Source organism: Bombyx mori, chromosome 19, assembly GCF_030269925.1.
Source record: "Bombyx mori chromosome 19, ASM3026992v2".
Classification (NCBI taxonomy): domain Eukaryota; kingdom Metazoa; phylum Arthropoda; class Insecta; order Lepidoptera; family Bombycidae; genus Bombyx; species Bombyx mori.
Window position 1 is genome coordinate 10,079,733 of NC_085125.1, and position 13,515 is coordinate 10,093,247.

General features: G+C 37.0%; 1 protein-coding gene across 15 annotated transcripts in view; it reads left to right on the plus strand.

The window, feature by feature from the left end:
* The window catches only part of LOC101737283 (high affinity cAMP-specific and IBMX-insensitive 3',5'-cyclic phosphodiesterase 8), a 300,600-nt gene that overhangs the window by 276,012 nt on the left and 11,073 nt on the right, over positions 1 to 13,515 (plus strand). For 8 of the 15 annotated variants that reach the window (XM_062674044.1, XM_062674043.1, XM_062674042.1 and 5 more), the window contains 8 exons: positions 1,245 to 1,302; positions 5,414 to 5,581; positions 6,038 to 6,240; positions 7,435 to 7,615; positions 8,901 to 9,077; positions 9,506 to 9,538; positions 10,553 to 10,642; positions 12,063 to 12,314. In XM_062674044.1, the coding sequence (XP_062530028.1) occupies positions 1,245 to 1,302; positions 5,414 to 5,581; positions 6,038 to 6,240; positions 7,435 to 7,615; positions 8,901 to 9,077; positions 9,506 to 9,538; positions 10,553 to 10,642; positions 12,063 to 12,314 (1,162 nt within the window). Of the gene's footprint in view, positions 1 to 1,244; positions 1,303 to 5,413; positions 5,582 to 6,037; positions 6,241 to 7,434; positions 7,616 to 8,900; positions 9,078 to 9,505; positions 9,539 to 10,549; positions 10,643 to 12,062; positions 12,315 to 13,515 lie in introns of all 15 variants that reach the window. The other 7 variants (XM_038017497.2, XM_062674049.1, XM_038017494.2 and 4 more) reach the window with 2 other exon arrangements.

The window sequence follows — 13,515 nt, forward strand, 5'->3', positions numbered from 1 at the left end:
ACTTGTTGCGCTTTAGCGTGCGTCATAGTACAAACGATGACACTAATGCAAACTGAAACAAAGGATATATGTTTTATGAAAACAGCAAGCCGCCGTCACGTTATAGACGACACGCTCTCTGACGCTTCGACGTTTACACAAGAACACAATTCACACGTTCCAATGCCTGACACATGACATCGCATAAAGAGGCATCATTTTCATCACACCAGAGGGAAAAATCTAATTTGATTCCTCATGTTTCGTGTATGGTGTCGAATTAGAGCTCTGAGATAAGCGTATGTTTTGTATAACACGGTACGGAATCCCACGGGCTATATGAAGCAAAGAATATCGTAATTATTATAAGACATAATAACAGCAGATCATGTAGATTTAACGGCCGTCTGGTGTAGTGGTAAGTGACAAGGTCACTACACAAGGGAGTCGCGGGTTCGAATCCCGCCAAGGGAATATATCTGTATGATAAATATAAAATGTATTTTCCAGGGTTATGGATGTATATTAAATATATGTATGTGTATAATAAAAATCTTACATTTATTTCCGTTATCTGGTACCTGTAACACAAGTTCTTTCGAACTTAGCACAGGACCAGTTAACGTGGCGTGATTGTTAGTAAATATATATAATTATTAAAAAAAAATATATCGAGGAGTTAGATTAATTACTTGGTTTAAGTGATATTTATGCGACATTACAAAAGAACCAACTTCTTTAGCCATTTGAATGAAGTAATTGAAATTAAATTAAAAACATCAAACTTTTGATGCTAATACCAAATCACACGTACCTTTAACTACAAAGATTAATACCCCGTATTAAGAGAAATGTCGCTTAAACCAAATAACCCTTCATCCCTCGGTATATGTATAACTTAATGGATTGAAATTTAAATTGGTAGAAACTTTAAAATGACCGTAATAACCCAATAATAAATCGGAGGGAATAATAGGAATAATAAATAGATTGAAAAAGAAGAAAAAACAACACAGCGGCATGGCTGTACCCCTTCTGAATTCCATGAACGAAGGTCTGGTTTGGTCTGGTCTGGTCATAGTTACAGCGGCTGCCCCATCCTTCAAACCGAAACACATTACTGCTTCACAGCAGAAATAGGCGGGGTGGTGGTACCTACCCGTGCGGACTCACAAGACGTCCTACCACCAGTAGTAGACACTCACGAGAGGACAGGAGGATATTCTTTTTCGAAGCCATTAAACAAATCTTCTGTTTTGTTACAGTGCATATCTCAAAGATGAATTCGGTGTGCTGGCATATTTAGAGGCAGGATTCAACAGGGTGAGTATTGTTCAAATTCTTCCCTGACTCAGGCATCGATCTAAATAGCATATTATAATAACACACTACATCCCGGGTCGAAGTATCCTTTGTCAACCATGAAACCGAACATGTGGAGTGAAGTGTCGGTTCCATTCCTGTCATTTGTAATTCAAATAATTCTGTGTCGACACTAATATGGGTTCTACTTATCTTCTATCACTATTTAAATAAAATATACACATATGTACTTAAGTATATAGTTTTTGAAGTTTCCGAAAACGATTACGCAATAAGCTATTAACGTAACATTATTTTATTTAATAATAAATAATAATTTAAGTGGCGGATGAAAGGCGATTGCATGCAGCAGAGATGCAAATGTTGCGATGGATGTGTGGAGTAACGAGAATGGATAGAATACGGAATGAATATGTTAGAGGAAGTCTGAAAGTGGCACCTGTGACAGAAAAGCTGAGAAGTGCGCGTTTGGGATGGTATGGATATGTGATGAGACGAAATGAAAATGAGGTTGGCAAGAGAACGTTAACTATGAATGTGGAAGGATATAGAGGAAGAGGTAGACCTAAGAAGAAATGTATGGATTGCGTGAAAGACGATATGGGTAAGAGGGGAGTGAGCGAAGAATGAATGATAGAAGAGTATGGAAGGAGAAAACATGTTGCGCCGACTTCAGGTGACTGGGAGAAGGGCAGGATAATGAATGATGATGAATAAATAATAATTTAAGTTATAATATATATGAGAACAATTTCATGAATGAAGTTCCTTATTATCAAAAAGGTGCCATTAACCAAAATATATTTTTTCCAAATTCACTCAATCATCTATTCAAAAAAGCTATAAAAAAAAATCTGTTTTGAGAGTTTTGTAAATAAATAAATTAGTTTACAGTTTTCATGGTCATCTTTAGTAAATGTACGTGAAGTAACTTAATCTGACGAAATTACAAGCTTAATCGAACAATAAAAAAACCAATACATTTGATAAAACATTAGTTGTAATGGTGGTAAAATTAGTTGTAATTTGTTTTGTGCATCAATAAAGAGAAAAAAATATGCAGTTGATTGTTAGCGTTGTTGCTGTAATATATATTCTTAAAATATCCGATAACATTACTGTTTGAATGTTGAATAGGATACCAATAGTTATTTAGAGATAATTACTATGGAATTTTCCACGAACAAAGGATTGCATGGATACCGAGATAGCTCTCTAATCGCTAGTCATATCTATCATTGATTTTGTCGATTTAATGCAAACACGCTTGAAAATTACAACGCAATTTAAATATTTTTTTATAAACCGACACATTTCATGTTTCCATTTTTATGGTAATCATTTACAAGACAATTATCTTCAATTTTTAGCTAAACACAAAACATAATATAATCCCCGTGAAAATCTTTTCAAATATGAGTATTACGTAATAGCCTCACGAGAAGTCTAATACAAAAGTTTCGAAAGAAAAAATACGAAAATACAATCGTAACCGCTCAAGCTTAGCGAATTGTTTCGTAAAAATCATTATTCCGAAAATTTGTTACGACAATGAAAAACGATTATTTACACACGCGCAACCCTAAGCCAGGCTCTCATTAATATTCGAACCATTGATATTCAAACGTAACAGCGCATTAACATCGTTCTAGTTTTCTGTTCTGTCAATAGTGTGCCGTGTACAAAAGCTGCAATACAAAAATAATAGAACACGATAATTCTGAATTATCATACGGCAACAGCAAAGACGTTTATGTAAATGCGAACAAGTCGTTGCGTTGCGTAGCGTTGACTTAAAGTATTTCAGTATTTGAACATTAGTCAACGTTTTGCAATTCACAAAAGTTTCGGGTCTTTAGCGATACGCAACTCTTATCGTGGTCATTTTCGAATTATATCACAAGTTTCATGAATAAAATAAATTAATGTAGATTGTCGGTTTTTATACTAAAATAAAATAGTCAAATGTGACAAGTTCTTAAAATAATTGTGACCTGCTGTTAGATTGACGTCAGTCCCAAACACATTTCAAACCAAAATACATGATTGCTTCTTAGTACTCGTCGAAATAGACTAGAAACTATTTGAAAACACGAGTTCTAAGAAAATCTCATATCTATTTAGTGCGTATGCTTTTCATGGCATAACAAATATTATTTAGTGTTGAATTCATAAGTAGGGGTAGATTTATTATTTTGTTATTAATGGAAACTATTTTGTATATCAGATCATTAAAAGCTTGCTTCACAAAATAATTTACCTTGATAATTTACTTTGCCTTCAAAGGTAATGCAACAAAACCCCATTGCTATTAATTATAAAAAATCGCAAGCATATTTTTAATTAATTATATTTCGGGGATCTATCATGACATGAATGAACAATATTTGCATTGCTCTTTCCAGCTATTACAAAATTTTAATTCTCATTACATAAATTTTGTGCCATCCATAAAAAGAATGAATTACAGTATCAAAATCATTGAAGAGATCTTAAGTAGCACAGCACAACTCAATTGAATATTGATAGAGATGGCAATCGACCGCGTCATGACGGTAAATCAACTCTAATCTAAGCGTCTTTGTGCTGGCTTACAATTAGGGCTGTCACCAAATAAAACTGCAATAGAATTTCAATAGATAGCTCTTCTTCTATTTCTTGTGCCTATTTCATATCATATCATGGTCGCTCTTATCATGCTGGATAAGACCTTGGCATGTTTTTACAACTGGCTACCTACCTGACGTCCTTAGATTATCTCTTCAGCAATATATCCATTCCAACGTGCCATAGGGAGAGACTTTTTCAGTTTTTTTTATTTATTGCTAAGATGGTTGGACGAGCTCACAGCCCACCTGGTGTTAAGTGGTTACTGGAGCCCATAGACATCTACAACGTAAATGCGCCACCCACCTTGAGATATAAGTTCTAAGGGTCTCAGTATAGTTGCAACGGCTGCCCCACCCTTCAAACCGAAACGCATTACTGCTTCACGGCAGAAATAGGCAGGGTGATGGTACCCACCCGCGCGGACTCACAACAGGTCCTACCACCAGTAATTACGCAAATTATAATTTTGCGGGTTTCACTTTTATTACACGATGTTATTCCTTCACCGTGGAAGTCCATCGTGAACATTTGTTGAGTACGTATTTCATTAGAAAAATTGGTACCCGCCTGCGGGATTCGAACACCGGTGCATCGCTTCAACACGAATGCTCCGGACGTCTTATCTTTTAGCCCACGACGACTTCAAATTTTTTTTGTGTTTATTCTTTTTGTGTTTATTTTATTCTTCTTGGGTTCAATTATCTGTATTTTATTATTATAAACATAAATAAGTAAATTTATACAAAACTAATAATGAGTTCGTCCGTGACCACAAAAACTCTAAAGTGTTTGAAACATCGAAACTAATACAAGGACAATAACAAACTCAAATTTAAAGCATAAAAGTAGATTTAGTTATGTATCATCATCATCAACAGCCCACAGACGTCCATTGCTGGACATAGGCCTCTCCCAATCCACACATTTTTTATGTTTAAAATCCTTAAATTCAGTAATTTTCAACAACAGATAAACGCGTGGACTATGTCCCTTATGTGTCAGTTGAGTGACCTCTCACCGCGACTCACCGTTGTTCACAAAGATGAGTCAAGCAAAGACAAGCAAACTTTTGCAAGTTCACCGGTACTGAAATCTGAAGGCCCCTCACAATAATTATAATATCACGACAAATTTAACAGAGCCTCCGAAGCAAGAATTTTGTGTGTGCTCCGAAGCTCTTTTAAAATTTGTTAACGTCCATGTAAGCCGCTTTTGTTTCTCAATCTCATGGAAGGTAATTTTCGAAAGTCGAAAATAAAATACCTGTACCCACCGCCACTGCCTATTCTGCCGTGAAGCAGTAACGCGTTTCGGTTCGAAGGGTGGGGCAGCCGTTGTAACTATACTGAGACCTTAGAACTCATATCACAAGGTGGGTGGCGCATTTACGTTGTAGATGTCTATGGGCACCGGTAACCACTTAACAAAAGGTGGGCTGTGTGAGCTCGTCCACCCATCTAAGCTATAAAAATTTTTTTTAAAAAAATATTCTCTGAAACAGGTAATGGTGGAAACAGTAAACACGACAGCTTGGTGCGCTGAAGTACTACAGGCGCGTTCCTCAGCCGCGTGCTCCCGGGCACAGATCGCAGCCACAGCCGCCTTGGCCGCTGCCGCCGACCGTTGCAGAGATTTGGTTGCTATCACTGACGACCAGCAGAGGATCCTCGTGAGTGTTAATCTTTTGGGTATCTTAAGGCAGCGGCTTGGCTCTGCCCCTGGCATTGCTGAAGTCCATGGGCGACGGTAACCACTCACCATCAGGGTGGGCCGTATGCTCGTCGGCCTACAAGGACAATAAAAAAAAAACTTTAATTATTAGGGTTGTAGAACATGCGAAGTAACTTTGGATTCATCGTCAAACTGAAAGAAATCCGAGCTAATAATAGGGCTGGTACCTACATTTTTCATACTTATGAGTATTATACCTGTTTCAATATTATACATGCTCCTGAGACGCTGACTACTAGAATTTTCTGAGTTTTTCCCCAGTATATTTTAAGATTATAATCTCTAAAACTTCTAAATTCTAACTTCTTTCTCTTCAATGAGCATCAAATGGAGCACTTTAGGGTAAGTAGCGACGTAGATACTACTTTTGCTTACGGTCATTACTTTCAAACAGCTCACTAATAAATCCTGGTGCCGTATGCTGGGGTGGCGTTTGGAGGAAGGTCCGAGGCCAATCCACGAAGCGGCTGGAGGAGAAGCTCTACGACTGGCAACAACCGGAGCCAGGGACTGGGAGGCGCCAGTTACTCTCCGTCGCAGGGCTGCTCCAGATCCAATCATGCTGCCATGCAGGGGTGCCACTATAGGGCTCACTAAGTAAATTTTATATTTCAATTATAATGTTTAACTTCAATATATATTTTGTTATTGCTTAGATGGGTGGACGAGCTCACAGCCCACCTGGCGTTAAGTGGTTACTGAAGCCCATAGACATCTACAACGTACCTAAATGCGCCACCCACCATGAGACATAAGTTCTAAGGTCTCAGGTATAGTTACGACGGCTGCCCCACCCTTCAAACCGAAACGCATCACTGCTTCACGGCAGAAATAAGACTAATATTAATAAATGCTGTACATTTTTGTACAATACTATTATAGTGGGTATATTAAGTGACTAAATTAAAATAAGTAGTTGGCCTCTCGTAAATATGTACTTTTAAACAAATAAATGCCCAACACTACACCGAAAGAACAAAAATTCTGAAGACACTGTTTAACTCTATACTATTTACACAATGATTATTTTCATCATTCTCCTGCCCTTCTCACTCACATGGGGTCGGCGCAACATGTTTCGTACATATCTCGTTTCATACTCCTCTCTCATATACCATTTCTTCACTCACTCCCTTCTTAGACATATCGTCTTTCACGTAATCCATCCAATTCTTCTTAGGTCTACCTCTTCTCTATATCTTTCCACATTCATAGTTAACATTCTCTTACTAACCTCATTTTCATTTCGTCTCATCACATTTCCATACCATCCCAAACACGCACTTCTCAACTTCTCTGTAACAGGTGCCAGTTTCAGACTTCCTTTAACATATTCGTTCCGTATTCTATCCATTCTCGTTACTCCACATATCAATCGCAACATTCGCAGGAATTCCTATATATTGTAGATGATCGTTTCATGTCTTTTTAAAATGGCACAATCCATCCATAGTGCATTTCAAATCTGCAACGTACCATACCCGTCTGTTACGAGCTCCTTCTTTTATTTTATCCTACCTATGTTGATAGCCTTGACAGGCTATATCTGCGTTACCCTAGCGTGTAGGTGAGCTCTCGGGGCTCAAACCGGAGGTGTTGCTAACACTGGCCCTGGCAAGAGCAGTGCTTCGCAGAATCTACCACCGGATCGGAAACGCGACGCACTGAGAAGATCCGGCGAGAAACTCAGTTGTGTCTATGGGTTAATTTACTCGTCAAACCCGGTTCTACGAGGACGGTGACCGGATCGGAATCGACAGATTTATTTTACACTAAATACTTGTATTACAGGACAACTTCTCACATAGTATTCGTCTGTGAGCCGAGCGCAGGAGAGGGCGACCGTGGTAGGGGCTCGCTGCACTCGATCAGACGCGGCTCGCTTGACGTGCGCTCAGTGGCCTCGGACGGACTGCGTCGAACCTCACTGGCCAAACTACAGGGACTACCTCTCGAAGCACCCATCACTAAGGTATATAAATCATCGAACTACAAACCTAAACTTTAAATGCTTAGAGTCGATTTTCGATATTCAAATTGTATTATTGATCTTGATGTATTCGAAATTTTTGCAATATTTTCAAGATTTTTCTTGAACAAACTTTTCTTTGAATAATTAAAGACGTAAGATAGATTATCTGTAATTGAAGTTAATTCGATAAATCAATTGTATGGAAAATTGATAATTAAACTTTAAATATAATATGGTAACAATAAATTTGTTAAGTTTCAATTATGTTGATCCTTAAACATTCTTATATAGCATTTATCATTCATTATTTCCGAAGTAACACGAATTATAAAATAACATAATATTATTTAATAATATAATACAATGTAACCCAATTCGATACTAATTACGATTGCATTATGCTGTTTTAACAAAACATTATCTGGATTTACCAAATGATGAGTCATGCAATGATTCTTTCTCTTTTATCACTAGTTTCATATTGATATATGCAAGCGGGCTGGGGGTCAATACACGAACAGTTGATGAAGCAACGATACACTGACATCAACTGATTCCCCCTTATTAGACAATGGAGTTGAACGCCTGATAATTACAAAATAAGGAATTAATTATATTTTAATATAACTAAGTAAAAAACGAGCGGTGTAGTGCGTGGTTGTCTGTAATGGAAGTTTAATTTTATTTAAAAAATAAAGTGTTGCTGTTTTTTTGGCTAGCAAGTAATTTGTCTGAAAAAAATCGATTCAAGCAATAAGAAATCCCGTTTTGCTTTTACATATTATTGCATGTATTCTTTTTTTAAATTTACTTTAGTGTACCATAAAGCATAGTCTCGCTCTGTCTCTGTGAAATAGTTGTCGCATACAGTTTTTTTTTTTTTTGAACGAATTTCCTTATGCGGCTATGCGGAGGGGCAACCTAACCGGGAAAAAACGTCCGTAACGTAAGATTTTTATTAGTAATGCACACAGTATACGACTTAATTTTGTAATAACGTACAAAAAATAAAAAATTTTTTTATCATTCATTGATCACGATCTCAGAGCGTTCGTTTGCGTGATACACTAACTCTTATGCAAACAACCGTGAATGAAGTGTACCACAATAAGTTCGCACGTTACCGTATGACCGTGGGTTGTTGCGAAACCTCCAGTTTTATTTTCTTTATACCTCGAATAGAACTTAAAATTAATATTTTTATAATAAGCAACTTCGTTCCTATCCGGTGTCCCACGACACCACATATCTTTTTTTTTTGTAATTTAATCGTTGGCAACTCTAGGTGATATCTCTACTATCGGCGGCTACGGAGGGTGCTCCGCCTTCCACCGTGGCCTGTATAGAGCGAGCCGTCGACATGCTCAGGACTTCAGAGCTGTACTCACCACAGATGAGAGACGAAACCAAACTCAGAGTCGAGGACCCCATAGCCACCGATCTCATTGGCGCACTGCTATCGGTAAGCGATTCTCTATAAAAAATAATAATTTAAAATAATTTAGCCAAGAATAAAGGTGCCCTAAAACTAAATCTGTTATTATTTATCTAAAATTTAACTTGTAAATAAAAATAAAGAAAAACGTACGCTTATATATATGTACGTTAAAATAATGTAATGTAAATCATGTATGTATCTATTGACTACTTAGTAAATAATATAAATATAAAATTCAAATTATTTTTATTTTATTTATCTAAATGTATTATTATAACGACATTATTGCATGCTATTTATAATAGTTGTGTATCTAAAATTCTTATTCTCCTCCCCTACATTATATTTCTACATTTAAACGATATATTAAGCATTACATATAAATACATATATGTGTATTTTATTACTAACATGTTATTTATTTGTTTACGAACCTGTTGGACAACGGATAGCGGGAGCAAGTGAACCAAAACCTTGTCTATATGGTAGGAGATTTGTTATTACAACAAATGTATCGTCTTCTGAACTCCTTCGTAACGCTAGCCGCTTTCTTAATGAACACTATTTACATGAGCTTCAGCTATTTGTTCTAATCAATCTTATAATCATTGAAATCCTAATTTATGTGTATAGAATATGTCTTGTCGTCTTTCGATAATTATACCTAATTTACTTCTCGGGGTGTAATTGTGAAATTCAAATTCAAATTCAAAATAATTTATTTGAACTTGGATGTCATCAAAAACACACTTGTTGAATGTCAAAATGTAAAAGAAAATGTTAACTCTACCACCGGTTCCAAAAAAAGCCACAGTCCTGAGAAGAACCGGCGAAACAAACTCAGCGGGCTTTTTTTTTTTTTTGTTCTTATTACCATAAATGAGCGTACAAATAAAATCATGACAATTTATTAATGCATTTGACAATTACCGACCCCTCATTTTTACGTTATTGTTTACTAAAATTTCTCACTCAACTATTTCTAAACTTGACACTTACTAACATTTTGTGTTTATTGTTTTATTTATTAAGATCTTTATCATAAAACAATAGTATGATTTAGTGTTTACAGCATGTAAACTAGAAAACTAGATGACAATGTTTAAATAAATTTATAAAATGTTAAATGTAATAGACAGAAAAAATCTGTACCTACCTGTTTTTACTGTGCCACCACCCCGCCTATTTCTGCCGTGAAGCAGTAATGCGTTTCGGTTTGAAGGGTGGGGCAGCCGTTGTTACTATACTGAGACCTTAGAACTTATATCTCAAGGCGGTTGGCGCATTTACGCTGTGGATGTCTATGGGCTCCAGTAACCACTTAACACCAGGTGGGCTGTGAGCTCGTCCACCCATCTAAGCAATAAAAAAAACCTACTTATAAATTAAATTATAGAACAAACTTATCAAAATATATAACTTTTTTAATTGAAAAATGTTAGGAAACAGATTTTTGTATGTTTTCTTGTTATATTATATTACTGTTTTTGTCTCAGCAGGGAAATGCTAACGTCTTATCGTCGCGTCGAAGCAGCAATGACTCCACCGTCGTGCGTTCACAAACTAACCGAACCAACATCAAACACAAGGTAATTTTTACCTAAATACAGGGAGGGACCTTTTTTATTTTTATTTTTATTGCTTACTAGCTGACCCTGTACCTAAATCGATAAATAAAATACCTAAACTTTTGTATAAAATAAACTTAAAACTAAGAAAAGGAATTCGTCCGACGGGGGATACATTAAAGGAAAAACAAAATTGTTATTTTTATTTCATTCCGAGCCTTCTCTGGACTTCCACAAATAATTCAAGACCAGAGCTTTAGCGAGACTAACGAACAGCAATTCATTTTTATATATAAAAATAATTATTTTCTTAACTCTTGACTGACTGGAAAAATTATTGGTGGACACTACGGTCCTTGAAATCTTTTGCATAATTTCCCTACTACTCTTCATTTTCAAACATAGCTTGGATGGTTTTTCTATTAGGGTTTAGAAATTAGAACCTATAAACATCAGTGCATTTTCTTCAATTTTTTTCTTTTTCTCAATTTAAGATTATAGGCTGAAATCTGTTGGCTGTAGATTTCTTCAAAGCCGGTTTTGCCAGTTAAGCCAAAGCCAATTATCGATTGCAATTTGTAGATAATACTGGTGTACACCGGATCAGACGTGGGCTCGTTCACGTAATAAAATAAACTCAATGTAAGTAAACTTGTACATTGATGATTTATCGAACTCCTGGTTAGCTCACAATGCAAAGTTATATTCGTGACAAAAAATTTAATTATCGCTCCCTGGTATTCTGATTTGTGGATCGACGACCTGTTGAAGGTCCCGGGAATTCTCTGGATGAAGGCAGCGCAGGAGTGGTCGTTGTCAGTGATGTCCGGGCCTAGGGCGGTATGATTTGAGGGGCGACAAAATTGTTGAAATGCCTAAATATCAGAGACGAAAAAAAGTAAAGACAGTCCTCCTTTGAAAATGAAATCAGATAATCTATATATATAGAAATGAATTGCTGTTCGTTAGTCTCGCTAAAACTAGAGAACGGCTGCACCGATTTGGCTAATTTTGATATTGAATTATTTGTGAAAGTCCAGAAAAGGTTTAAAAGGTAGATAAATTTGAAAATGCTCGGAATTAAACAAAAATAACAATTTTGTTTTTCCTTTGATTCCTTTTGTTTGTTTTAAGTTTATTTTATACAAAAGTTTAGGTCTTTTATTTATCGATTGAGGCACTACGAAGTCTGCCGGGTCAGATAGATTTTTAAAAAAAAATATGAAATTAATATAAATTTAAAATAAAAATATTGGATCAAAATTAATAAAATTTATTCTAACATTAAGGCCAACGCGATAAACAGGGCTTGAGGTTGCATCAAGCTTAAATCCATCCAGACTTGGGACGACCTAGGTCTATAGCCGAATGATAGATAAACAGATTGTATTCAAAAAATATTAGTGTGAGGAGTGACGTCAAATTTTATTAAACTGTTCAGACGACTGGTCAACTTCGGGAGCTTCTGGACACGGCTCTGAGCTGGGACTTCGAGATCTTCCGCCTGGAGGATCTGACCCGCGGACGGCCCCTCGCGCACCTCGGGCTCGCGCTCATGGGGGGCAGGTTCGACGTGTGCGCCGCCCTGGAGTGCGACGAGAGAACGCTCCTGCACTGGCTCACCGTCATCGAGACCAACTACCACGCCGTCAACACCTACCACAATTCCACGCATGCGGCAGATGTACTACAGGTAATTCAGATCATCACTAATTCGTACATTATAGAGCACCTACTAGTGGTCCTTCAGTAGTCTAAATACGACTATAATTAATTGAAATAATAAGTTTGAGCATTATTATGGTTCTATTTCGCCAAGTCTACATTATAGATAAGTAAAATTAAAGACAATATTAATCTGTTCTTAATTTGACCACAGACTTTAAACAATAACAAAAGTTTGACAATAAATACAGAGTATATACTTATGTGTTGTGTCAAATACATGGTAGTGTTTTTGCACTCTTTCTCTATATTCTCTATAAGTGTGGGAACTTTCATACTCTCCCGCAGGCGCAATTTTCGTAAAAATCAGAATAAAGTTTTTGCTGCACGTATTAGTATATAGATTTATATGAGGTCAACAAACACCCACAAAATAAAGTATAATATATTTTTATATCTAATAATACGAATAACAATAAGTAGGCTCAATTAATATAATGAACACTTTTTTCGCGTGGTGTTCAGTGATTATCAATCCATAGACATCATTACGCGAATATTAGCACCCACTTGAGACATGAGGTCCAAGTCCCAATTATAATAGTTCATTTACTAATTATGTAGTTATTTATGTCAGTAAAAGTATGAAATACACACAATTTATTGGAACGAAGTTCCTTATCGCGCGTTGTGAAAGGGGGCTAGACGAAAAAAATTCTTACGAAAAGTGGTCACGACACTTTTTTTTTTTTTTTTTTTTTTTTCCTACCTATGCTGATAGCCTTGAGAGGCTACTTCAGCGTACCCTAGCTTGTGTAGGTGAGCTCGCGGGGCTCAAATCGGAGAATTGCTAACACCGCCCTAGCAAGAGCAGTGCTTCGCAGAATCTACCACCGGATCGGAAGCGCGACCCACTGAGAAGATCCGGCGAGAAACTCAGTGGGCTGTGTCTGTGGGTTAATTCGCTCGTCGAGCCCTTCGTCGCAAGCGACGGGTTCGGCGAGGACGGTGACCGGTGCTTGTATTGCCTAAAAGCACCGTTAATGGATCAGGAGGATCCGTGATGACGTGCTTTGGGCGACGTCGACGGTTTACCAAACGGTCTACAGGATCGGGTATGTAGTTTCCGGCGGCCACGACAAGAGGGTTCTCATGTCGTGCCGCCTTCTCAAAGTGGCGCAGCGATGCCGACTGTAGATACTTACTGACGGGGTCGAGCTCCAGGTCAT